The sequence below is a fragment of the Mobula hypostoma genome, chromosome 17, assembly GCF_963921235.1.
Source record: "Mobula hypostoma chromosome 17, sMobHyp1.1, whole genome shotgun sequence".
Classification (NCBI taxonomy): Eukaryota; Metazoa; Chordata; class Chondrichthyes; order Myliobatiformes; family Myliobatidae; genus Mobula; species Mobula hypostoma.
Window position 1 is genome coordinate 47,313,667 of NC_086113.1, and position 27,613 is coordinate 47,341,279.

At 42.1% G+C, this 27,613-nt stretch overlaps 1 protein-coding gene across 2 annotated transcripts in view; it reads right to left on the reverse strand.

The window, feature by feature from the left end:
* The window catches only part of eepd1 (endonuclease/exonuclease/phosphatase family domain containing 1), a 143,520-nt gene that overhangs the window by 76,119 nt on the left and 39,788 nt on the right, over positions 1–27,613 (reverse strand). For both annotated transcript variants that reach the window (XM_063069856.1, XM_063069855.1), the window contains exon 2: positions 4,810–6,364. In XM_063069856.1, the coding sequence (XP_062925926.1) occupies positions 4,810–5,672 (863 nt within the window). In that variant the 5' untranslated portion in view covers positions 5,673–6,364. The remainder of the gene's footprint in view (positions 1–4,809; positions 6,365–27,613) is intronic.

Here is a 27,613-nt window from a genome sequence, read left to right on the forward strand (position 1 = left end):
CAGATTGATTATAGAATAATACAGCACAGAAACATGCCCCACTAATCAATTGATGCCCATCCCAGTTAGCCGTATAACCTTCTAAACTTTTTCTGTCCATGTATCTACCTGTTTCAAACATCTCTCCACTTGAATGTCTTCCACGATTCACTTCCATTTAGTGGAGTTGTAATAACACACGCTTTACAACAACTGTACTTTCATATTAAATGCTCTTCTGGTTTCTCTTGCTTAACTTTTCAGAGTTGGTCATGCCTTCCCACTGCTGATACTGACTCCTGGGTAAAGCCAGGATCTTTGCTGATGGCTTAAGCCAAGTTACGTGAATGCTGAAACACAGACGGCAGGGTAGAGTCATCGATATTTATTTTGGGAGGTTATTGGGTTCCCAGTTCACATACTGGCAGAAAGTCACACCAAGTAATTAGGTCAGCTAGGATCAGACGGAATGGCAGGCCAGAAAGGAGGGGATGACTGACCTACCCTTGATTTACCTTGTGTGATTACAATGTGTTGCAGTGCACTGCCCAGAGGAATCCACATTACTTCCATCCCAGCTTAACCTATGAAACCTGGTACAAGTTTGATGAATCTACTCTGCACAACCTGGAAAACTATTGCTGATATGTTGCTCCACAATACACCTTGGAGTGTAAAATGAATCAAAGATTCTGTTTAACTGAATTATCCTGTAAACACCTTGAAACAGTGCTGACATACCATTAAGCATTTTTATTGATGACTATGACTTTATCCACTAACCCTTACGGTCCTAATGCACGGCTTTGATTCAAAATGGCGATAATTCCTTTCCTTTCATAGATGCTACTCGACCCACTGAGTATCTCCAGCAGTTTGCTTTTTCAAGTTAGTGCAACTAGTATTTTCTCTTTCTACAAGACAGGGTCTTTTGTTCACCTGTTACCTCTCAATCTATCTGTGGGTACACATACCTGAGGCTCAGTGTCAACAGTCTCTTTCACCTGGCTCCAGTATCGCCTGTTTCTACCCAGGTCACGGCCACACCTCTCCACCGATCCTGAGAGTTCCAACTGTGTTCTGTGAATTGGACTCCTGCCAGACAGGATCTCCAAGTGTTGAATGTCTTAGGGGAATCTCATATCGATCTCTCTCTGGACATGTCCCAGTCATTTCAGGTGACATTGGCTTATTATGGTGTTGCACATGTCCTTGAACTTCACTATTGACGTTGTAGTTTATGTTTAACACATGGCAATTAATCTTTATGTCCCTCTTTTTATGTTGACCATGATTCACATCCATAGACTAGAGCTTTAGATAGTTACAATATCCTGTCAGCTGCTGTTACAACCTCCTGCCTCCCAAAAATAGTTCTGCATTCCTGATAATGACATCAAGTGGGAGGTTCTCAACGATGGTTGAGTCAAGGTGCATAAACTTTGGAATGCAGACCGCAATCACTGATTTTTATCTGCAGAAATGAATGACTGCTGCTTCAGTCATAAAGTTAACTCTCTCTGCCAGCAAGGGCATTCGAGCATAGCTGTTGTCTTCCTGCAAACAAGTAACACGGCGGCATTGTAAAGGACGCCAGCCAGTGGTGTAGTGGCATCTGCATTGGTCTTCGAGGTGAGTGGTCCCGGGTTCAAATCCAGCCAGCTCCTTGCACGCTTTCCATCCTTGACGGGTTGAGTGTCGAGTTAGTAATTCGGCCTCGTTGAAAAAACAAACGATGCTAAAGAAATGGCAAGGTTGCCATTCAATGCGTCACAAAGCGCGGAGAGGAACAGTTGTAAAGGAAGCAATTTCATATGCACATGAATCATCAGTAAGATACGAGCACTTGGAACGCTCCAGATCCTGCTCAGCTATCTGAGCTCTGTTGATAACTACTTGCGCTTCACACACTCAAAAGTCTTGGTTCTAATCCCAGTGTTTTTTAAGCCCAAAGTGAGTACCCCAATTGACATTTCCTGCTGAACAAGGACATTGAATTGTGCAAGTGCAATGGTTCAGCTTTCAATGATCTGGATGGGGAAGGAATTTTATATAATGCAAACCATAAAACTTACTGCATAATTCACAGTTCTACAGGATTAGTTTTTAAGAAAGCCAAGAAGCAATTTGCAAAATGATGAAAGCAAGCAGAATTAGGTAAAGGCAAGACAATGGATTCCAATTAATTGGAACACATCACCACCAGTACATTTTGGCCCAATTAAGCAGCTGCCCTAATTAGCTAAAGTTTCATGGAAATAGGTGAAGAGGTATAAAAAAAGATAAACTGAGTAATAAGCTATGTATTTAAATGAAATACACAACAAACTACTGTAGTATATAAAACTGTAATAGTTTGTAATACGCAGAGGAATTCATCTGTGTCGCATTCTTTTGACTGTAAATGAACAAAATCAACACAGACACTCTAGTGCAGATAATGGCTGCCTTCGACAACTGCACCCTCCAAATCTTCATCTTCATTCAAGATGATTTTTGATACTTCGTAGTTTCCAACTTGAAGTAATGAAATAGCTTCATTTTCACTCCCGGCTGTGGCTTAGCATCTCCCAGCCTGAATGCTTGAAACCACAGTGAGCAAAACGGTTCTGAATTATCTTGCTGCTTATTACTTGCCAACTATCAGTGACAAAAATTGTTGATTTTTGAACACAAACACATTCAACTGATGCTATTTAAAAACTCTTCACTCGAAGCATGGTGCGTCTGATGGCCACGCAAGCACATGCGACTGATGCTAGCTAGAAACTGTTTAGCAAGAGTCCCCTGCCCCATTTAAGCAGCAGTGTGCAATTTAAACAAAGGGAATCCCAGCTATTTTCTCGATTAGTTTTTGTTCTTTAAGAGTTGTCCCAAATGAGTGTCTGCCCCAATTAACCAGAATCCAGTGAACTTCAACTCTCTTCACACCTCCATTCAGAGTTAACTGAAATTTGTACAATAGTTTTAGTGCATACATACAATACCTCAAGAAACCATCCCCTGAGCATACAACACTGCTTTTTTCACATATTACTTTTTAATCATCGAGTCTCGAGATCAAATTATTTTCCTGATGAGTTTTATTAACCTGAGCAGTTTAATTAATGCTTGGGCTCTGCTATTTCTCAGTGGTAATTTCAACAGATTCCCTCCGTACACTCATTGCACAGACACAAGATAACACGGATATCTGGACAATTGGAAAGTAAAAAGCTTTTTAATTCCCCATTAGTTAATTTTTGACCGCTAGTCAAACCGCTTCTTCCCAAAGCACCGGTTGGGTTACACTTGGAGCACTGTCTGCTGTTCTGGTCCCCACGCTACAGGAAGGAGGTGGCAGTCGTGGAGTACATGCTCAATTGATTCACCAAGACATCGCCTGCATTAGAGGATTTCAGTTAGGAGGTGAGATTGGATAGAATTATTTTCTCCGGAAGCTGAGGAGTGTGACCTGATGAAGGCATAGATAGGGTAGGCAATCAAAATCGTTTTCCCATGGTAGAGGTATCAAAGAGAAGAAGACACAGGTGAAAGGAAGGGGTTTTTAAAAAGGGCACTTGATGGGCTAGATTTTTGCTTACCAAAAAAAAAATCCCCACCGAATCAAATTATAGCCAACTTGCAGCGGTGTTTGACTTTCAATAAAACAAGAAGGAGATGGGATGGGGTGGTTAAAAGGTTAAAAAGGGTTAAAAGGGTTAGATTACAATGACAGGCTGCATGGACTAAACACGGGCTCCCCAAGGAAAGGAGATTCAGGGGTCAAGTAAAAGAAATGATCAAGATGATGGAAAGATTTGAAAAAGTGAGGTTAGAACAAAGTCCATAAACTTAAAATTAGAGCTAGTTGTAACAGGATAATTTACAAAAAAACATCTGAAATCCCACTCCTTCAAAAGGTTTTGTGAGGATAACTCAAGACGAAGATTTCACAGCTGAGAATGACAGATTTTGTTGAGTGGTAACAGAAGCCAGACATACTCTATTAAGATTCGTATCACTAAAGGGTGGTGCAGGCTCATGGGATATACAGACTTCTCCAGTAACCATGGTCCAAAACTTCACTCTATCAGCAAGGCAAATGAAAAAACAATTCACAGTTATGAACAACAACACACCTGCAGAAACTTTCAGTTGACACAAACTTGACCCTGAAGCACTGAAATAGTAGACCACACACACAAAAAAACACCGCCCCCCCAAAAAATTATGGAGCCCTTATTTGCTTGGAGAAATCTGCCCACATCCACTCTCCTAAAGCCAAATCACCCCCACCAATCCCAAAGGAAATAGAGAAGAAGCCATTCTTTTAAAAGACCGCCCTAACACCTTCATTGAGCTGGAAGCAAGGAGCTTTAACACTATGTCTATTTTATTAAAATTTAATTTCAACGCTGAACTAGAATAGGCAAGAAGAGTGCAATGGTCTAGTTCATGCTCTCGTGCATTTCAATAGCAGCGTCAGGCCAATGTTGTACAATAGCGATTTTCAGGGTGTCGTTTTGTTTGTAAGAAAATATGCAATGATTCCAACACAAAGCCCCTCTAACAGAACCTCCTGTAGAAGGAGTTTGGGCAGCAAGTCAATGTTAAAATTACATCAATAACAAAAATGTGGTGGAATATACTGAATGACTGTTACTGGAAGGCTGCCAATGGAAAGTGGGCTCATTAAAATCACGGGCATATGACTAGCTGACAGCTTTTAGGAATTCAAGAAAAAGCACAAAAACAAAAAGGTTAGAAAAATCAGATAAAAGAACTATCATACGAGTGTCTTTTAAAATTAGCATTTAAACAAACAGAGACTATGAAAATGAAATGTACCCGTTCTCCAGAAGCGTCATGCACACAACTTCCCTCACTCCAGGATTAGTGGCCTTTTCGGTCGAGCAGCTCTGCAGATTCCAGCTGGCTATCCTCAGGACCCGCTCGCCGTCCCTCAGCCCGCTGAACACCTCCACGTTTGGACGGGTCGAGATGATCTGAGTCGGGCCGCCGGGTGGGAGATCCAGGTCCTCGCTCTGCAAGCTGAGTGAGGTAGGGCTGGGGCGAGGCTTGGCGGCGAAGTCGATCCCCCCATTTCCGGTGTGGGTGGACGTGGGCCGTGACCGCTCCACGCAGATGCGGGGCCGCACGCGCTCCAGCAGCGCCAGGCTGACGGAGGTCACCTTCGTCAGGTCATCAACAGTCTCAAATGGCCCGCGTTCCTTCCGATAGCTCACAATGTTGCGCGCCACCTCGTCACTGATTCCCCGCAGGCTCATCAACTGCGCCACTGTGGCGAGGTTCACGTTGACTCTGCTGGTGGAGGAGAGGGTTTCAGAATGGGGATCCCTGCGCGCAGAGCTGGGGGAGTGCTGCGTAGAGCCGAAACTTCGACTGCTTGCCACGCAGATCTCCAGTTTCACCTGCTCCAGCCTGGCGGCGCCAATCCCACTCACCAGCGCCAAGTCCTCAACCTTCTTAAACCCACCAATACACTCGCGGTACTCCACAATATTTTGTGCCACCATTCGGTTGACCCCAGGAAGGGTCATCAGTTCCTCCTCGGTGGCCGTGTTGATGTTCAGCCGCTCCTGGTTCACCAGGATGTTGCTGAAGTTGCATGCGGCACTGAACTTGCGATTCTGCCCAATCTCCAGAGGATCCTTGGGAATAGAACGGTGGCATCCTAAATTCCCCCCCATCGTTAGTCGTACATGGGCACCAGCAGTCTGAAAGGATCATTCGCTCTCTCTCTCTCTCTCTACCCTGCAGTTAATAGCTGCTCTCTGACTATAGCTAAAAATTCAAGAGTCACATTTGCCTGACTACCCACTTCAGACCGGAACAAACTACTGTCCGCTAGTTACCCGAGCAGTTTGTTCAGGCACCAGCTAACCACAGGACACATGGGACTTCCTCAAGACAGTTAATGATCTCTTTTTTCACGTTCCCCTTTCTCCACTGCAGTACGCTTGTGCTTCAATAAGCCGCCTATGTCCTTGTTTCGTTACTGCTGGATCCAGAGATGTAATGCAGGCACTGTGCCAAGTCTGCTGTCAAATCACTGTGCAGCATTAGCAACGGTCGTGAGCACACATCATTGAGTGGGAGGGCCGAGTTCCTCCAGCCGACCAATCACAACACCCCCAAATCCAAGTCACATGGTGTCAGATCTGGTTACAGACAGTCGGGAGTGCAGATTCTCACAAATAAATGATTGAAGCTATGCAGTTGAAAAGCAGAGTTTCCACACAATGCTTCAACCACTCTGGGTAAACGCACTTGTCAAACCTCACGCAGTGACAAAGAAGGAGCCAAAATGCAAAACGGGCCTCTTTCCACTGGGAAGCTGGTATTCATTTGTTGTTTCAGGACTTGAGTAGCTTCTTCGTGTCTGTAAAAAGAGATAGGAGCTAGTTAATGTATGGCAGCCAGAATGCGCAATTACAAACTCATTGAAACTTAATCTAGGTTACAAATGGAATAAATCACATGCAAGTTCAATACATCACAGACTTGAGGAACATATCTTTCAACCTTCTATTTTGGAAATATGTTTTTTTCAAAAGCTTCTTGAAAGATAAATATTCAAGCTTTGCTCAGGATAACACTTAAATTACAGCCATTTGAAATGACATCGTTATTTTTGGCTACCTATAAACTAGTGCAAGAAGCCACTGGCCACAGCGTTTTTAGCTGACATGAAGTACAAGTAGAAAACACTGCCAAGGGACTAAAGGTTGATTTATACTTGTGCGTACGGGCTACGCCGTAGGCCTGATTTATACTTTTGCATAGCCCTACACCATAGCGAGCATGCGTAGTTGTGTCTGCGTCGCTCTGCAATTCACCGCCAAAACGCTAGTTGGCGGTGGGGTTTCTATGCCACTGTGTTGAGTTTCTTCGTAAGAGATATGGACGAGGAAATGCATTTCAAATATTTTTGGATGTTGGCAGGTAGATTTGACGATTTGGTTCATCGTCTCCAACTATTTACTTCACATCGGTGTACAGACATGGCAGAGGAAAGCAACTGGAAATGCATAGGAGGAAATACAATGCTACCAAGCAGACCAGTCACAGTTGTTGCGGTCTGCGTCGGACGCACGAGTTACATTTTTGGGGAGGTGCACGTCACCCTACGGCGTAGGGTACGCGGTACCTACGGCGTACATTTGACGCACAAGTATAAATCAGCCTTAAGGATGAATGCAAGACACCAAAACACAAAGTGACTTCTAAGTCATTCAAAATAGTCAAAGAATATAACAGGTAACACAGCCATTTACTAAAAGTCTGTGGAGGCAAAGAGATGGTCGATCTTTCTACTTGAGACCTTTCACGCAGTTCAGAAATGTCAAGCATCCCTCTGCCTCCACAGATGCTGTTTGACCCGCTGTGCTCTAACAGCAGTTTGCTTTCTGCTTTTGATTCAAGCAACTGCAGTCTCTTGCGTCTCCACTCACTGCTAAACAAGAACTTAGTAGTGCCTGTTTAGAGATGCGAGCTAGGAATCCACAAATGGAGTCATAGCTTTCACAAAAGTCATTACGATTCAGTATACAAATAAACATGAAGTGAAAAATAATGGAATGCAGCTTTTCCTTACACAGCATGTACATTTTCCAGAGGGAAGGCAGTGACCTTAGAGAATGTATGACTATGTAGAATGGATTCCTTTGTGTAGAATGTAGAATCATTGTACAAAAATAGTAATTTTTTAAAAAAAGTTATTGTTATTTTTTACAAATTGTTAAAAAATAGTAAATAATGATGGCATGGTATTTGCACATGCCAATCATAACACATTATGACTGTTACCAGAATTGACACCAACCAAAGTTCTTTAAGCCAAAGTGTGAACATTTTAGACAACTGATGGGAGTGGACTTGCACTGGCAATATTTGTTTTGTATAAGGGAACCACAGCATCCTCGTGTCTGATTCTTGTTATTAACTTTAACGTCCTGATGAAGAGCCTGGGCCCAAAACGTCAACTGTTTACTCTTTTCCATAGATGGTGCCTGACCTGCTGAGTTTCTCCAGTGTTTTGTGTTTGTTGCCTTAATGTCACAAGTCAGGTTTGCAATCAGAACATCTAACTTGACAGAAATAGAAAACAATGGAATTCAGATATGATCAAAAAACCTCACAATTCGAGAGAACAACATTTTTTTGTATAAATGAAAGCAATATCTCATGATAATTCCGTATTTGACAGCCATTGCAATTAATTTAAGCATGTGATCTAACTATTCCATTACATTTCCAAATTTCTAAACCCAACTGAAGTTAGCAGAATATTTGGATTTCAAAAAGTTTACTTCACTGCTACCCTGTCTGGGTTTCCTAACCTGTCCAACTAAACATGTAGCTTAGCACCGCTAGTAGCCGCAATCTATCTCTGAGAAACATTCACCGCAATGAGGTGACATTGGTATGTAGTGCACTTTAGCTCTACTGAGTGAGGATGAATTTTTTGTTTTAAGGCAAATTATCAATTGGTGTCCAGAGGCAGACCAATGCTTCTAAGACAATGGTAAGATGGTACATTTATGATTACCAAGACAAGCCAACATGAGAACACAAGTCATATGAATGGATCAATTGCCCCCTCATGCCCACTCTGCCATTCATAGTTGACTTTTCCCCACAACGTTATTTTCCTGTGCTGTCCCCACATCCTCTGATTCTTTTAACAACCAGACATCCTTTGAGCTCTGTTGCAAATCAATGATTAAGCCTTCTTAGATCTTTAGGGCAAAGATTTCAAATCACTTGTCACTTTCCAAATGAAGAAATAGCTCTTCATCTCAGTGTTAATGGTGTTACACCCCATCATAAGACCATAAGACATAGGAGCAGAATTAGGCCATCTTGCCCATCGGGTCTGTTCTGCCATTCAATCATGGCTGATCCTTTTTTCTATCTCTTCCTCAACTCCAGTTCCCGGCCTTCTTCCCAGAACCTTTGATGCCATGTCCAATCAAGAACCTATCAATCTCTGCCTTAAATACACCCAACGACCTAACCTCCACAGCTGCATGTGGCAACAAATTCCACAAATTCACCACCCTTTAGCTAAAGGAATTGCTCTGCTTCTCTGTTTTGAAAGCATGCCCCTCTATCCTGAGGCTGTGCCCTTTTGTCCTAGACTCCCCCACCATGGGAAACATCCTTTCTACATCTACTCTGCCTAGGCCTTTCAACATTCGAAAGGTTTCAATGAGATCCCTCCTCATCCTTCCTTGCAGCGTGTACAGACCTAGAGTCATCAAACGTTCGTCGTATGATAACCCTTTCATTCCTGGAATCATCCTTGTGAACCTCCTCTGGACCCTCTCCAATGCCAGCACATCTTTTCTAAGATGAGGGGCCCAAAACTGTTCACAATACTCAAGGTGAGGCCTCACCAGTGCCTTACGAAGCCTCAGCATCACATCCTTTCCATCTTTAGATGGTTACCCCCAGTTGCAGACTCACTAAGGGAATCAATTTACATGATGCATATAAACAATTGTTAATATAGCCATCTTTCTTTACAGTTAACATTACTTGATGCTTCAGTACAAAGAGTAGTCACAAGTTCTGCACAGAACCTCCATAATGCCTTGAGGAGGTGCACAGGACAGAGAACATGGAGCAGTACAGGCCCTTTGGCCTACGATGTTGTGTCAACCTTTCAACCTATTGGAAAAACACTTCTCTCCTATGTAGGCCCTTCATTTTTCTTTCATCCACATGTCTATCTATCCCTAATCTATCTGCCTCTACAATCACCCCGGCAACACATTCCATGCACCCATCACTCTGGGCAAAACAATCTCTGACATCCCTCAAATCACCTTAAAATTATGTTCCCTTGTATTAGTCATTTCTGCCCTGCAAAAAAGTCTCCAGCACTACAACCGATCTCTGTCTCTTATCAGCTTTTACACTACTACAAAGTCAAAAGTGCAGAACAAATCCACTAGATGAAATTGGGTTTAAAAATTACATTGAGAGAGGTTGCATTGATGATGTACCGATAACCAATTGTCCCCACTTCGACGCCCCAAGGTTAGACTGACAACCGATCTTGTCAAGTTGTTTATTACGATGAAGTGATCCAATCTATTGAAAACGCAACACGCCAAACCATTTCAAGCAAGACAGCATAACCTTAAAATCAGAGCATGACCAATTAAGAGAGAAGTTAGGAAGGAATTCCTCCTCAAAGGGTAGAGAAACTCCAAAACTTGGCATCCACAGTCCATTGGAAGTGGATAGCTTCAACACTAAGTAAGACATTTTTGTGGGGTGATGGCACAAGGGGATATTGTGCAAAAGTGGGTAAATAAAAGTGCTGTCATGTACCTTTAGTAAAGACATCTAGTTCAAGGCCTGATTGAACTGTTTTTTTCTCCCCCCTCCATTCACTTCCATATCTCTCCCTCAAATCTATTGTGTGCATAACTAGTCCAAAGATCCTGAACAGGACTTCTAAAAAGCTCAATTTTTTTTTAAATGAAGGAAATATTCAACAGATCTGGCAGCAGATATGAAGGAACAGGCCATCGGAACTGGAAGAGATGGAAATCACACAAAAGTTGCAGGGAATGAGAACACGGGTTGAGAGAAGTAAAGTTTGTCAGTGATAGGATGGAGATCAGAAGAGTTTGACTTACACAAGGGGTGGAATCAGCTGAAAGAGAATAGTAAAGCTGCGTCTGGAGCAGGAGTCAAACAAAATCGTAAATAACAGAACGAGGAAACAAACAACTGCAGGAAGTGCGAGGTGGAAGGTTGGAACAGCTAGTCCTCTGATCTTGTTAGATCCTGCAGTCAGTAATCTGCCAGTTAAAAATTGAGCTTCCGAAGCTAAAATTGGAATAAATCTGGAGATGGAAAACAAAGGTTAGAGTGGGACAGAGAATTAAAGTGACAGATTATTGGAAGCACAGTCTCAGCCTTACTAACTGAGGAAAACAGTCGCCCAATCTGCACTCGAATCCTCTGATGTAAAGGAGACCACATCGTCAGCATAGAATACAGTATTCTAAACTGGAAGTACAACTGAATCTTGAAGATTAGTCTCGTTATTTCCAATATTAAGTGTTTATGTATACTACGTTGCATTTTCTTAAGGGTATTCTACACTGCAATAAATAGGTGTTTCAGTCAGCTAAAAATCTGTACGCTTTCACTACCTGGATTTGTCCATCTGTTGTCCTAACAGAATCAGAATCAGGTTTATTATCACCGTATGTGTTGTGAAATTTGTTAAATTAGCAGCAGTAGTACAATGCAATACATGATAATATAGAAAGAAAAAACTAAGTAAATCAAGTATATATGTGTATATTAAATAGATTTTAAATAGTACAAAAACAAAAGTGGTACATATATTTTTAAAAAGTGAGGTTGTGTTCATAGGTTCAATGTCCATTCAGAAATCAGATGGCAGAGGTGAAGCAGCTGTTACTGAATCGCTGAATGTGTGCCTTCAGGTTTCTGTACCTCCTTCCCGACGGTAACAATGAGAAAAGGGCATCATCTGGGTGTTGGGGGTCCTTAATAATGGAGCCCCAGATCTAACAGATATAGATGCTTCTTCATTTTCCAGTAAAACCCATGCCCTTTATGGAGTTTTATTTTTAACAATTCAATACAAATCAAAGTAACACTACTTTAATTATTTGCTGTGGTTGAACATAACCTTCAAGTAAATAATTTACACTGATTTCGTGACCAGAATACATTGCTCCCAAGGAATTCAGTGAGGTGCCAGCTTACAATTTCCTGGAAAGCTTCAACAAGACTGGTATTAGCCATTATTTCCATGAAGAAAATTTATTCAAGTTCTATTTACAGTGATTTGTGCCACGGCAGAGTAATGTTTTGCCATCCCCATCACTTATCTGCATAACCTACCCTCAGCTACACTGATAAAGTGGCTTCATACAAATAATACAATGCCACAGATTTACAATTCTTTATCAATCAGTTGCTTCTGTCCTTACGCACTACTTCTTTAGACCACCCCGATTTTGCTGTGCTTGGCAAGAAACGAAGGAATTACTGCAAACCAGATCAGCTGAAGAGGAGTGTGATGTGAACTCTGCTTCGATTTTGTGTCAGCTAAAGAACAACTGAGTTCATCAACAGTGAGGTCATCAACCTGGCTGAACTGCCAATCAGGCGACAGAATTCTCATTGACAGAAGCCAGGAGGCAAAAAACAATACGGACACTTTCAATCATAGACGCCACAAATGATAGGAATAATAACGAGGTTATGATAGAAATGGGATGTTTGAATAAGCGTTTTGAAGGAACAGAACTCCAAACTTAAAGTTGTTAATTTCTTTTCTGTGCCAGGACAGATCTTCATGAGTAAACATGGAATGACATCCACATCATCCCTTCTTTCACAAGGGCTTCTTAAAAACAGCAGGAACTGTGCACAAGTAGTTCTCAGCAAATAACTGGTTTCAGAAGGATTTACATTTACAAGGACTTACTCAGACACTGTGTGGAAGAGTGGTCTCTTGGGGCAACTTGTGGATCTTTGCTTCAACAACTTCTGCGATCGGCAAGAGTGTAGCTGTCAGTGCCACACAGGGTAACTGGAGGCAAATGCTAACAATATCCAGCTCATTACAAACACAGAATCTGAGACACACAAAATCTGCCCCCTAAATAATTCAGTATTCTCTGCTCCACCCTCAGACTTTGTTTAATCATTTCTGAAGCAAGTCTGTCATCATCTGCTTATATTCCACTCACTCTCTTTCCATAATGCCCCATTTCTCATTTAACTATTCCATTTTAAAGATATCAATATATACACTTGACAAAATATTTATAAAGACTCCATTCTCTGTGTTTCTTCCTTATACTGTGCTCTTTTTTTAAAAACTTATTTTAAAAAATCTTATCCATAGGCCACACACGACTGGAGATGACAACTAAAAACAGGAATGGAAGAGGTCATAGAGGGATTTGAAAACAAAGGTGTGAATTTTAGAATTGAGGCATATGTTAACCTGGTCAGCCAGCAAAGGAGTTAATCTGCCTTAACTCAAGGGCAGAGGTTTGGACTACCATAGTGAGAACAAAAGATGGACTGAAATGGGCAAGTCTACAGGCCAGGATTGGTGTGAATAGGAGTTCCGGGATGCTGAGGCATATGTGAAGGTAAGCCAAAGTTACAGAGGTACAAATAAGCAGTCTTGCTGATGGCCTGGCTATTTCGACCAACTTCACCAGTGTCAAATATAATGCCGAATCTGCAATAAATTCAGATGCCCAAGAGTGTAACGGCATTAGAGGGTAGGGATCAGAGTCTGAGGACAGGAAAAATAAGTTGTAAATGTGTAAAGGAGAGGAATTTTTTTCTAATCCAATGCTCAATCTGAGATTGAAACTAGAGAGGGTGGTGAGATAGAACTTGGTGGCACATATGAAACCAGAAATTGGCCCCGAAATCCATTTGCACCCCATGTTAGTCAGTTGCAGTTTCGCATACCTTGACCCCTCCCCCCCCCCCACTTAAACCAATCAATAATGTCCAGGGCCAAATGCACCAGACTCTAGCAAATCTGCCTTTGACATTTTCCTCATGGGGGCAAAGCAGTTGAGTCCCTAACTGGGGTCAGATCACAGGTGATTAAGACCCCAAGTTTGGGAAGCCTACGGATCAATATGGGTCACGCAGCAGGGCCTGGAGAATGACAAATGCCAGAAGGAGCCTTTGGCACCTGTGGTTCAGGGCCTAGGATATCAGTGGTCTTGTCATGTCTACTCTGATCAACCCTAATACTATTTTCTAAATGCTGTTTCCACTTCCTTAATAAAAGATTCAAACTTTTTTTTTTGTAAAAACAAGAGAAAATTTGCAGATGCTGGAAATCCGAGCAACACAAAATACTGGAGTAACTCAGCAGGCCAGGCAGCTTCTTGGAAAAGAGTACAGTCGATGTTTCGAGCCGAAAGCCTTTGGCAGGACTGGAGAAAAAAGGATGAGGGGTAGATTTAAAAGGTGGGTGGAAGGGAAAGAGAAACATTGATAAGTGAAATCTGGAGGGGGAGGAATGAAGTGTCAGACTAGCAGGACCATAATTCCCCATTTTTACTCTGTCCTTTCTTAAATAGTGGGAGATATTCCAGAATATTTGAATTTTATCACTGTTATCATCTCTTTCAAAACCTTGGGATAGAGGTGACATGGATCTGAACATTACTGACTTTAAGTCTCATTAATTAGTCCATTACCTTTAAACAAAACGTTGCTTTCAGTTCCTCATCCATTCTAGACCTGCTCTTCTTCATTTTTACCAGAACTTGCTGGTGTCTGCTACTATGAAAAGACTACTGTATATAATTGTTTAATTCCTTGGTTCCCCAATGTAATTTCCCCAGTCTACAATGGGGTACTTAAACTTCTGCTGATTTGTTTCGTTGCAAATATTCAGAGAAGCTTTTACAATATATTTTTTAAGTTCCTTGCTAGGTTACACATCAACTCCTGCCCGAGAAGTGACTTGAATCCACTTCAATTTGTCTACCATCACAACGTCCACAGCAGATGCCCTTTCATTAGCTCGTCACTCAACCCTGGAATATCTGGACAGCAAGATACATACATCAGGTTGCTCTTCATCAGCTACTGCTTGGCATTCAGTACCATCATCTCCTCAAAACTAATCAATAAGCTTCAAGACCTTGACCGCAATAACTCCTTGTGCAATTGGATCCTCGATTTCATCATTTGCAGACCCCAGTCAGTTTGGATTGGCAACATCTCCTCCACAATCTCCATCAGCACAGGTGCACCTCAGGTGCACCTCAAGGACATACGCTTAGCCCCTGCTCTATTTACTTTACACTTATGACTGTGTGGCTAAGCACAGCTCCAATGCCATATTCAAGCTTGGTGACGACACCACTGTTGTTGACTGGATCAAAGGATATAGGAGGGAGAGTGAAAATCTGGCTAAACGGTGCCACAGCAGCAACAATGTCAGCAAGACCAAGGACCTAACTATTGACATGAGGAGGAGAAAATCAGAGGTCTATGAGCCAGCTCTTATCAGGGGAAAAAGAGGTGGAGAGGGTCAGCAACTTAAATTCCTTGGTGCTATCATTTCAAAGGACCTGTCCTGGGCCCAGCACGCAAGGCCTCTTACAGAAAAAGTACGGCAGCACCTCTGCTTCCTTAGAGGTGTGCTGGACAGTATACTGACTAGCTGCATTGTAGCCTCAAATGGATATAGCAATGCCCTTGAATGGAAAATCCTACAAAAAGTAGTGGCTACAACTCAGTCCATCATGGGTAAAGCCCTCCCCATCATTGAGCACATCTACACGGAGCACCATTGCAGGAAAGCAGCATCCGTCGTCGGCAGCCCCACCACCCCAGGTCACGCTCTCTTCTTGCTACTGTCATCAGGCAGAAGGTACAAGAGCTTCAGGACTCACACCACCAGGTCCAGGAACAGTTGTTACCCCTCAACCATCAGGCTCTTGAATCAGTGGGGACAACTTCACTTGCCCAATCACTGAACTGATCCCACAACCAACGGACTCATCATCTTATGTTCTCAATGTTTATTCTTTATTTATTTATTAGTATTGTTTCTTCTGTATTTCCACAGTTTGTTGTCTCTTGTACACTGATTGTTTTGTCCGCGCTGTTGGGTGTTGTCCCTCATTGATTCCATTATGGTACTTGGATTTACTGAGTATGCCTGCAAGAAAATGAATCTCAGGGTTGTATCTGGTAACATGCAGGTTACTTTGAATCATACCTATTTTGACTTTCACTGACGATTAAAAGTTGCACATTTTTAACAGCATGTAGAGTTTTGCTACAATAGGCCCAATATTAAGGAGATATTGAGCCGTCATCCTTCCCTTCTCCCACCACCTTATTCTGGCCTCCTCCCTTTCACCTTCCCATCCTGGTGAAGGGCCTCAGCCCAAAATGTCGACTGTTTATTCCTCTCCATGGATGCTGCCTGATCTGCAGAGTTCCTCCAGCATTTTGTGTGTGTGTGTGTGTGTGTGTGTGTGTGTGTGTGTGTGTGTGTGTGTGTGTGTGTGTGTTGTTCTGGATTTCCAGCATCTGCAGAATCTCGAATTTATACTATACTGTCTTAGTCAGGTGTTTATATTCAACACATTGAAAGAGCAAGCAAGCCATTGTCCATGGCATAAAAGAGGCTAGAAACCTCTAATCTAGATAAAGTAGCCCATTGTAGCCCATAACAAAGTCCTGCCCTCTATTCTTGGGATAAGGCTAGTATTATTTCAATATTCAGAGCTAGGCATGGCCTGCTTTCTTAATATACTACATTGTGAAAATACACCTTCCATTCCACTCAGTTAATGTTGCAGGATTATTGCAAAAAGTGCACCTCTGTAGGACCACCCCAAGGAGCCCTGGAGCTAATGATACCAAGAGGAGTTTATTCTAGTCCAGTGACTAATCTCTGTAACTTCTGTGTTCTCAAACAAAATTGTTTGCTTGCCGCAAACATTCCTGTGCACTCAAAGGGGAAGGCACGTCTCCCATGTCATTCAATTAAAGTCATACAAGACAGAAGCAAGCCCTTCAGCCCATTGAGTCACTTCTATCTAGATCAGGGGTACACAAACCTTGCTTGATGATATTGGTGCGTGACATAAAGGAGATTGGGAACCCCTGATCTAGATGAAGTAGACCATTGTAGATTGGGGAACTGAGGAATTAAACAATTATGTAGACTATTTTTTTTTAAATAGTAGCAGATACCAGAAAGTTCTACTCAAATTCTCCTCACGTTCCACCAGCTCCCACTGAACCTCAGATTCCACCATTCACCACCACAGCTGAAGCACTTTAAGGCAGCCCATTCATCTACCAGCCTGTGTATTCTTGGAATGTGGAGGAGACCGGAACTCCTGAAGGAAACCCACAGAGCGAGAGGGAGAACGTGCAAGGTGCAGGCGGACAGCACGCCAGGTCAGAATTAGACATAGGTTGCTATGGATGACAGGAAGCTGCTCTTCTTGCTGTACAACTACTTCTCCAACTGGTGAGACTGGAAAACATTTACTTTTGTTGTTTGCGTCAGGAATTCACTTCTATTACCCCAGTGAAACACTCGAAATGTCTTTTTATGCCAACATGATTGGGGAGCAATCTCATTGTTTCTGAAGCAGCTCCAGACAGGGAACTCACAGAATCAGCAAATCCAGTGGGGAAAGTCGAAGGCCCAATGCCTGCAAGGCCACTGGAAGCTAGAGGCCGGATATGTCCTGTCCTGGGGGGGGCGGCGGGGGGGGGTGGTTAGACACTGTGCGTGCGCACACCAGTGCAGGGTAAGGGGCTTATTTTGTTGATGTTCTGCGAACATGGTAGGCATGCTAAGTTGCCAGAAGACTGTGTGCCGGTACTTGCGGGCTGCCCCCAGCTCATCTGTAGCTTGTGTTAGTTGTTAATGCAAAGGTCGCATTTCACTGTATGTTTCGATGAACATGTGGTAAGTATATGAATCTGAATCTGGGATTTGTAAATAGACTCAGATCAAAATCTGAATAAATCTGTTCTGGGACCTCTACTTTTCGTGATTTTTATTAACGACCTGGATGTGGGGTAGAAGGGTCGGTTGGCAAGTTTGCAGACGACACAAAGGTTGGTGGTGTTGTAGATAGTGTAGAGGATTGTCGAAGATTGCAGAGAGACATTGATAGGATGCAGAAGTGGGCTGAGAAGTGGCAGATGGAGTTCAACCCGGAGAAGTGTGAGGTGGTACACTTTGGAAGGACAAACTCCAAGGCAGAGTACAAAGTAAATGGCAGTGTGGAGGAGCAGAGGGATCTCGGGGTACATGTCCACAGATCCCTGAAAGTTGCCTCACAGGTGGATAGGGTAGTTAAGAAAGCTTATGGGGTGTTAGCTTTCAGAAGTCGAGGGATAGAGTTTAAGAGTCGCGATGTAATGATGCAGCTCTATAAAACTCTGGTTAGGCCACACTTGGCGTACTGTGTCCAGTTCTGGTCACCTCACTATAGGAAGGATGTGGAAGCATTGGAAAGGGTACAGAGGAGATTTACCAGGATGCTGCGTGGTTTAGAGAGTATGGATTATGATCAGAGATTAAGGGAGTTAGGGCTTTACTCTTTGGAGAGAAGGAGGATGAGAGGAGACATGATAGAGGTGTACAAAATAATAAGAGGAATAGATAGAGTGGATAGCCAGTGCCTCTTCCCCAGGGCACCACTGCTCAAAACAAGAGGACATGGCTTTAAGGTAAGGGATGGGAAGTTCAAGGGGGATATTAGAGGAAGGTTTTTTACTCAGAATGCACTGCCTGAGTCAGTGGTGGAGGCAGATACACTAGTGAAGTTTAAGAGATTACTAGACAGGTATATGGAATTTAAGGTGGGGGGGTTATATGGGAGGCAGGCTTTGAGGGTCGGCACAACATTGTGGGCCGAAGGGCCTGTACTGTGCTGTACTATTCTATGTCTAAATTGACAAAGCCCAGGAGCCCATATGCTTTTTATAAAAAAAAACAAAATTACTGCAGATGATGGAATCTCTGCAAAAAAAAAAACTGCTGGAAGAACTGCTGCTTTTATAATGACTTTCTCAACCAACCCATCCACTTTCAAAAGCTGTGCATTTTATTTCTGTGCTATTCTACCCCTTTTAGAATTGTGCTCTCTAATCTAAATCACCTCTTCTCAGTCCTACCAAAATGTAACAGTTTACAGTTCCTGGCTTTAAATTTTATCTGTCCATTCATACATACATACATACATACATACATACATACATCTCTCTCTCTCTCTCTCCTCTTCTTCCCTCCCCCCTCCCCCCTCCCCCCCCCCTGCACATCTATTATTAATCTCCTCGAAGTTCATTTTACCTCCAAGATTTTTGTTATTTGTAAATTTGGAACTTCAGAATTTTAACCATCAATGAATTCTTCTGTACACTATCCCACTCTAAAATGAAACCTGCATCACTGCATTGCAATCTATCCCCGACAGGGTTAAAAAATCCTGGTCTCAAGGATTATAGACGTGCCAATGTTCAGAGATATGTTCTACAGAGTAAAGGGCATTCCTTCATCATTGAAAATAAAGATATAAAAAAAGTGACATTGTGGAAAAGAAAGAGGAAAATTAATGTTGCACCATGTAGCAGGAACACAAGTTTATAATATGTTCTTTCATGTTACTGATGTTCTGAATATCAATTGCAATGCCTGAAACAGAAACAGCCTTCGCTACAGTACAGTTGGTAAAGATCAGCATTTCTCCCTCAGTCTGTGACTCCCCCTACTGGACCACATATACACTTCGGAGATGAACAAGACTGATCTCCTGTTGCAACCTTTCTCCAGATGAACAACCTGGAGTTGTGAAGGAGTGAGATGGGTCCGGCGCAGAAACATATACAAGACATTGGCAAGCCCACATTTGGAATAGTGTGTTCAGTTTTGGTCACTCTGCTACAGGAAGGTTGCCTTTAGGTCTGAAAGAGTACAAATGAGTTGCCTGGTCTCAAAGGACCGGGTTATTGAGAAAGGTTGGATAAGCGTAAACTTTATTCCTTGAAGTACAGTAGAATGAAAAGTGATGTTATAGAGGTCTACAACATCATGAGGGACATAGATAGGGTGGATACACATGGTCTTTTCCCCAGGGTTGGGGAGTCAAGAACTAAAGCACACAAGTTTAAGGTGAAAGTGGAGAGATTTAACAAGAACATGAAGGGCAACATTTTCCAGAGAGTGGTCCATCTATGGAATGACCTGGCAGAGGAAGCAGTTGAGGCAGGTACATTAACAACTTTTTAAAAGGCTCTTACATGGGTACATGGATAGGAAAGGCTTAAATCAGTGGTTCCCAAACCATTTTTGGGTTACTGCCCCTTTAACCCCCAGACCACATCCTCAGTACACCCCGCTTCCTTTCTGGCCATTACCTTAAAACTTAACAAATTTTGATTTAAAATGCACGGTGAAAGAAAGTAGGAACTTCAAATTCAAAGCAGTGACAAAAATTATTCAAATCTACTTAAAGTTACAAATAAAATTTATTTAATTACAGTAAAGGCAATTTTCATCAACTATTTTAGAGCATATATTAGTAGTCCAACTATTCACTCCTTCATTGCTTTTTACCTTTCAGCAATATGGATGGGCTTGGTGCAGTGATATCAGCTTCTCAACATCAGGCTGAAAGTCACTCAGGCGTCTCAGATCCCCACGTTCAGGAATTTGCAGTCTGCTTTTGTTGCTTTGAAAGAAGTTGGGTGACTACACTGAAGCTGCACGCCACTAAATATGATGCTGGAAAGGCAATAGAGAACACCTTGACCTTCTTCCACAGTGCAGGATAGCATTCAGAGATTTCTTTCTGCAATCAATCGCAAGTCTTGATAGGATTTTTTGAATCTCGGCTTCAGCTGAAAGTCATTTTGTAACAAGATCAGCTGTTCCTCCACCCTTCCTGTTAATTCCTCATTACAACTGTTCAGAATGGATATATTACTCAGTCTGGAATTCGGATTGAGAGAAGATCACGTATCTCTCTCTGATACATCTTTATGCAGCTCACCCAGGTGGGCACAGTATACCTGAAGATCATCACCTGATTTTTTTTCCTCTTCCAACTCAGAGAGACTTGGAAATTAAAAAAGGCCGCGATGGCCAGTGTTACACTTAAATAGGGTTAACGGACAGAAATGTGGAGACAACTGATATGACTTTGATAAGATTCACATCCTTTCCTTGCAATTGAAGATGGATTTCTTTAAACTTTGTGAATAATTCTGACAAATAAGCAATGTCATGCCTAATATTCTTGAGTTGATATTTGAATGAAGCTTTCGAGTCTTCAAAGAATTTAATCAGTTTCAAAAAGCACATAAGAGAGTCTCAGGCAGTTTTGTTTTGAGAGCCATCTGACTTCAGTGGCAACAGCAAGTGCTCGAACTGTTCAGCATTCTCAATACTAAGTTCTCGAAATAATTAAGAATTGAGAGCACAAGGCTTCAGCTTATTTACAGTATTTAATGATTTGTGAATCCCATTAATTTTTTTGTGACAAGATGTTGTCTGTGAATTGTAAACATGTTAGAGCTTTTTTCAAGAAAGTAATAACCCCATGGTGTCTTCCTCTCGTTGATTGTGCCCCATCAGTTGCTCAGACAAGAATGATGGTGAGCGGAATATCCTTTTCTTTCAAAAATTTCTCAACAACCCAATATATTGACCCCCCCCCACTTTGTATCTGTTTCTAGTCCCCTTGCAAATAATTCTTGAACCATGATTTAATCTCTAGTGAAGTGAACACAATCAAAAAGCAAAAATTTGTTGCTTGGCAAAGTTGCATCATCCAACAGCAGAGCAAATTCTGTTGTCCTAAGTATTTTGCACAATGTCTCTTCCACATTCTCAGACATTTCATCTATTCATCTTTGAACAGAGTTGTTACTGAGCTTAAATTATTTGGTCTGGTGACATATGTAAAACTGTACGCAGAGCTTCCCTTACTGCTGGCAAAATCAGGTACTTCTCCAAATGAATGGGGCTTTCCAGATTTAGCAATGAGTAGTATGAAGCAAGCAAACCATCACAGTTTTATTGTGAAGTGCCGACAAACATGTTTTGAAATTTTTTTTTTTGTTTCTAAAAGTTTTCATGAAGTGACTGAAAATAAGCCAAGTTCTTGGTTGCTTTATCAGAGTGCATTCTTTTCAAATGTTCAAGGAGCTTGAATGGTTTCATTGCCTCACTTGAAAAAACTTTTTCACACAACAGACACAGTGGGTGCTGTTGGTTGGTTGGTGCTGGTATAAATTCATATATCAGATACTCCACACTATACTGTCTACACTTCTGTTTTGTTAGATCTGGTTCTGCCATTTTCATTATGGATTAATGACTACAGTCAATCGCCTATTGATCAAGTCCAAATTCAAGCACTGCAATCAATAAAGGTGAAAGTTATGACGTTATCTCAGCTCATGCAAAACCTGACTCTCTGCCTGAAGGTACATAACGTGGGGCAGTGATAATCTCGGTTGGGCCATGGGCCAGAGAAATGTCGTTAAGATCATTCAAAAGAGCAGATTCTGAACTTTACTCCATTGATGCCATACCCTAATTCACAGGAATTGCCTCACTGCATAATTAGAGCATGGAAATTGTACTAGCTAACGCTGTACTACTGTACCAATAATGTGCGGGCCAGGCGTGGAAATAATATGAATGCTTCAGTCCAGATTTATGGTAAGTGTCACCTTGTTTTCAACAACAATAACACACTTCAAGCAAAATCTAAGGGAATGGTGGGCTAGCAAGAGACAAGGTAATTACATGATCATTTTAATTAATTGAGTCACTGAAGATCAAATGTTTATAATAAGCTATTCATTTCTTAAATGAAGCCTGTAATCCTTAGGCTGTCACATCTTGCAACTCACCACCCCTCTTTATTGTTATACCCCCTTAGAAACTCCCACCACCCTCCCCCGGGGGGGGGGGGAGGCAGCAATATTGCCCATTTTGGGAGCCACTGGTTTAGAAGGATCAGCTTGGATGGGACTCCTGGTCAGCATCAATCTGCTGGGCTGAAGGACCCGTTTCTGTGCACTGTGACTGTGACTCTACCACACATCTGTTTCATGAACTCCAGCACAGCATGAGCAACCACAAGGTGAAGGAATGTGGAATTGCATTGTTGCTGATAACGTTTTTTTTTGTTATTGTGTCTATCAAAGTATGCAAATTCTAATCCATACAAAACTTAATTGTTTTCAGTACTGAGGAAAGATCCTGCAGAACCTCTCCGTGTTACCAGATATAATAAAGAGAGGTTATCTTATAATGATCTGTCATATGTACAACTACTTCTCATTACGAATTCTGTCTCCTTCATGGTTGTGTTGTCCTTTTTTCTAAACAGGACTTCAAAATGGAAGAATGCTCAATTTCCCCCTTAGTCTTTCTCATTTCCTAAAGCTATCTAGCCTCAAATCCAATCTTGATATCATTCACTTGTACCTCTCTCTGCTCTGTTTCCCATTACACCGCTAGCATTTAGAGCAGCAGTGAAGGTCCTCCATCTTTGGCGATGTTGATGACTTCCTTCATTGTGTCAGTAGCTTGGATTTCACTACTGTCAGTCATGCAAATCCCGAGTGGAGACTCGGGAATACTGTCGCAGTTTGTACATCTGGAAGGCACCAATCTTCATCATTCCATTCTCTCCTGACTCACTGACCTAAACAGAGTTAAGCAACATCTTCTTGCTTTCAAGTTATACACTTAACTCCCTTTCCAAACGTTATAACTTTTAAGTTCAATCTTCCTGTGCACTCCTTGTTTAGACTCCTTCCACAGGATTCCACCCAGCTCACTAATAATCTTTTACCTGATTACATCTTGGAACTTGACCTACAACTTCAGAGAGATATAGAATTATACAGGCAAATATGATTAGTGCATATGGTCAAAACGATTGGTGTGGATGTCATGGGTTAAAGGGCCTACTTTTGTTCTATAATTCTGAATCTATAACAAACACTCCTAATCCTTCTTGATCTATCTGCAAACTCTGCCACAATTAACCAGTGTTCATCTACATGGGACTGCACTATCCTGGATCCCATTCTTCTCTATCCATAAGACCACAAGACATAGGAGCAGAATTTGGCCATTCCACCCATCAAATTTGCTATTTCATCATGGTTGATCCCAGATCCCATTCAACCCCATACAACTGCCATCTCATATTCCTTAATGCCCCAACCAATCAGGAATCTATCAACTTCCACTTTATATTAAATATACCCGCGGACTTGGACTCTGGCTAAAAAATATTCTTCCTTACTTCTGTACTAAAAGGTCGCCCCCTCAATTTTGAGGCTGTGCCCTCTAGTTCTGGAAACCCCCACCAGAGGAAACATCCTCTCCACATCCACCTTATCCAGTCCTTTCAACAATCGGTAGGTTTCAATGAGATCCCCGTGCATTCTTCTAAATTCCAGTGAGTACAGGCCCAAAGCTGCCAAACGCTCCTCATATGTTAATCCACTTCATTCCCAGGATCATGCTCATGAACCTCCTCTGGACTCTCTCCAATGACAATACATCCTTTCTGAGATACGGGGCCCAAAATTGTTGACATCTGAGTACAACCAGTGGTAGACAAAGATCACCACCAACAGCTTGCTTACCACAGCAGTACCATTGCCTCTTTTGTGCTCAAGGATTTACTCTTGGCCATCCAATTTTGGATCACCTGCCAGCAGAGTATCTACTTGGAAGCCTCATCTGAAAACACAGCAGACAATTCCCAGTTCTCTGTCAATGTAGCACACTGCACAAGTTAGTTTCCTCCAAATGAGTTTGAGGAAAGCAAAGCCATTTCTTTGCCCCCCCACATCTCAAAACTCAGTTGCATGAGCACTGATCCTATCTTTCCCTGAGAAACTTTTTTAAAAAAACCAAGTTCATCATGATCTTTGCACCAAACATTATCACAAAGTTGAGTCTTACATCACATTTCCAAATCACTGCATGAAAACACAAAATGGACATCCCATTTCAATACACAATACAAATAGTTCTTCTCCAAGCCTTGCTGAGAAAAATATAGATAGTGTATACATGGTCTGATCACAAGAAATCCTCCATCACCGTTGTCATATTCTTATTGGGTGATTTTTAGCAAGTGATAGTTTGTGTCATTGATACACGATATAATGATTTTCCATAAATGCAGCCAAACATCATGCGTTTCTTCACTTTATAAAATACAGCAGAAAAATTCTAGCAAAGTTGGTGCTTTCCAGCTGCTCCACACCACTCTATAGCTGCCACAGACTCAAAATGCATGCAAGAGTAAAGCTTTGAAACACATCATCTTGGCCCAGTATCGTCCAAAACTTCCTGACAAGTTAAAACGGTGAGGCAATGAAGTTTTAGCTGTACACAAGTTGATGTCCCTTTTGAACAGAGATGAGGAAGAATTTCTTTAGCCAGAGGGTAGTGAATTTGTGAAATTCACTGCTACAGATGGCTGTGGAGGCCAAATCATTAGCTTCATAGGTTCTTGTTTTGTAACAGCATCAAAGGTTATAAGGAGAAGGCAGGAGAATGGGATTCAGAAGGATCATACCTCTGCCATGATTCGACAGGCCAAAGGGCTTATTCTGCCCCCATGTCTTAATGGACATGAACCCTGGAGCATAAAATGATAACTTTAAATAAGCATCCACCTGCAGGCACATTCAAAGCTACTAGTTAGACCAATACCGACCTGTCTTAAGTAAACAGGCTTGCCCATTGGCTGATTTACAGGCCCACCTTGGGATTTTAGAAGCACAGCATGGAGCAAATGAAGATGTGTCTCCAACTTTCAGTCACTGGCCTTCCATCTGGCACCAAAAAACCTCTCTCTCACCATCTGTCCCATGAGACAAACTTACAGCATTTCCTTACCCAGCTATATGTGGAAAACACCCAATGCATCTTCTGAAGAACAGCTCACATTCTCATGGGGTCTTGCCCAACATTCAACCAGTCACCAATAACAGATGAGGTCATCACTCATCTGTGGAACCCTATTTCCAAATAGTAGGTGTGGCTACACTCGACAGTTATGTAGGATTTCTCAAATGCAGCAATTCCAAATAAATTCAGGTGTATTTCTTTAGAGCAAAAAGGATTGCCATGCATTACAGCAAAAGATAAAGTAGGTTTTATCCATTTAAAATGAAACCAATATTCCACTACCAGTACTGTCTGGAATGGTCTGATGTTTAACTGCTGACAATGTAACAACTCTCCCTGTGTGAGGCAAGGGCACCACAGAAACAATCGAAGGATTATTCCCATTTTCATCCTGTCCACATCTACTTGCTTGGTAAATAGCTCAGTCCTGAAGAGGAGTCTCGGCCCAAAGCATCGACTGTTTCTTCAATTCCATAGATGCTGCCTGACCTGCAGCATTCTGTGTGTTGCTTTGGATTTCCAGCATCTGCAGACTTTGTGGTGTACATGGTAAATAATGTCTGGTCTCTAACCAATAGACAAACATACATTAAACTTCATCTCCACTTGATGCAGTTATAGAGGGCTTCCTTTACAATTGAAGACAATGGGATTGGGAGTTCCACATTTATCCAAAGACAGACTTCTAAATTTTTTTTTAAAAATCAAAAAAAGAGGTTATTGTGCCATTAACTTTATTTCTTTGGTTCTAATTATGCTTTTTTTGGTAGAGTTCTTGTGTAATTTCTGTTTTTCGCCTGTATGTTGTGACTCCAATGCTATACAGCTATAACACTGCTAGAAGCAAGGTTTTCATTACACCGAAGTACATATGTGGCAATGAACTCAACCTGACTTGATTTGTACAAGTAGGATCTTCAACCTCCCGTTACCTAGCTCCTTTAATGTGCAAGCTGTTTCTTTTCCATTCTTCCCAACACCAAGGCGTTAAAACTCCCTTCAGTTTCCTACAGTATACGAATATAACTGATTCCACGGCTTCATTTCGAAGGTCAAGGCCGTTCTCCCTGGTGTGCTGCCCAATGTTTATTCCTCAACAAAAATCACTGAAACAATCACGATTGTGCAGAAATTGATGACTTGTTTCTTACAGCAATCATTAAATTTCAGAACTAATTATCTGTGAAGTGTTTGTGGATATGCTGAACTTGTGATGGTGCACAAGTCCAAATCCTTGGAAAGACTCAATTCACCTCATCAGGTCTATGTCAGTGTCCAGAGAAATCTCATCCCCCACCCCACCCCCAACATATTTCTCTGTATTACTGTAAATTCTTTTTTAAAATTTATTAATTTATGGAATGTGGGCGTCGCCAGCTAAACCAGCATTTATTGCCCATCCCTCGTTGCCCTTCAGGAGCTGGTGAGCTACCTTCTTGAACCACTGCAGTCCTTGTGGTGTAGATATACCCACTGTGCTGTTAAGGAGGGAATTCAATGATTTTGACCCAGTGACAATGAAGGAATGGAGATACGTTTCCAAGTCAGAATGGTGAGTGACTTAGAGGGTGATTTCCAAGTGCTGGTGTTCCCTGGTATCTGCTGTCCTCGTCCTTCTAGATGGTAATGGTCGTGGGTCTGGAAGGTGCTGCCTTAGGAATTTTGGTGTGTTGTGGCAATGCATCTTGCAGATAGTACACACTGTTGCAACTACCAATCCGGATTCTCTCCCCTCCCCCAGGGCTAATTTATATTGGTGAATAACCTGACAGTGAGTATAGGAATAGAGTGAGATGGAGGATAAACGCATGGCAGAGGGATTGGAGCAAGGGGCAGGGATTCAGATTTCTGGATCATTAGGACTTTTTTTGGGGCAGGAGTGACCTGTACAAAAAGTACGGGTTGCACTTGAATCCCAGGGGAACCAATATCCTGGCAGGGAGGTTTGCTAAGGCTATTGGGGAGAGTTAAAAATAGGATTGCTGAGGGGTGGGAACCAAACTGGAGGAAGAGGCAGCTGGCTCACAAACAGAGAATGCTTGGAGAGAGTGCAGAGGGAGGATAGGCAGATGATAGAGAAGGGACATGCTCAGGCAGGTCGTGCCTTATGAGCCTGATTGAATTTTTTGAGGATGTGACTGA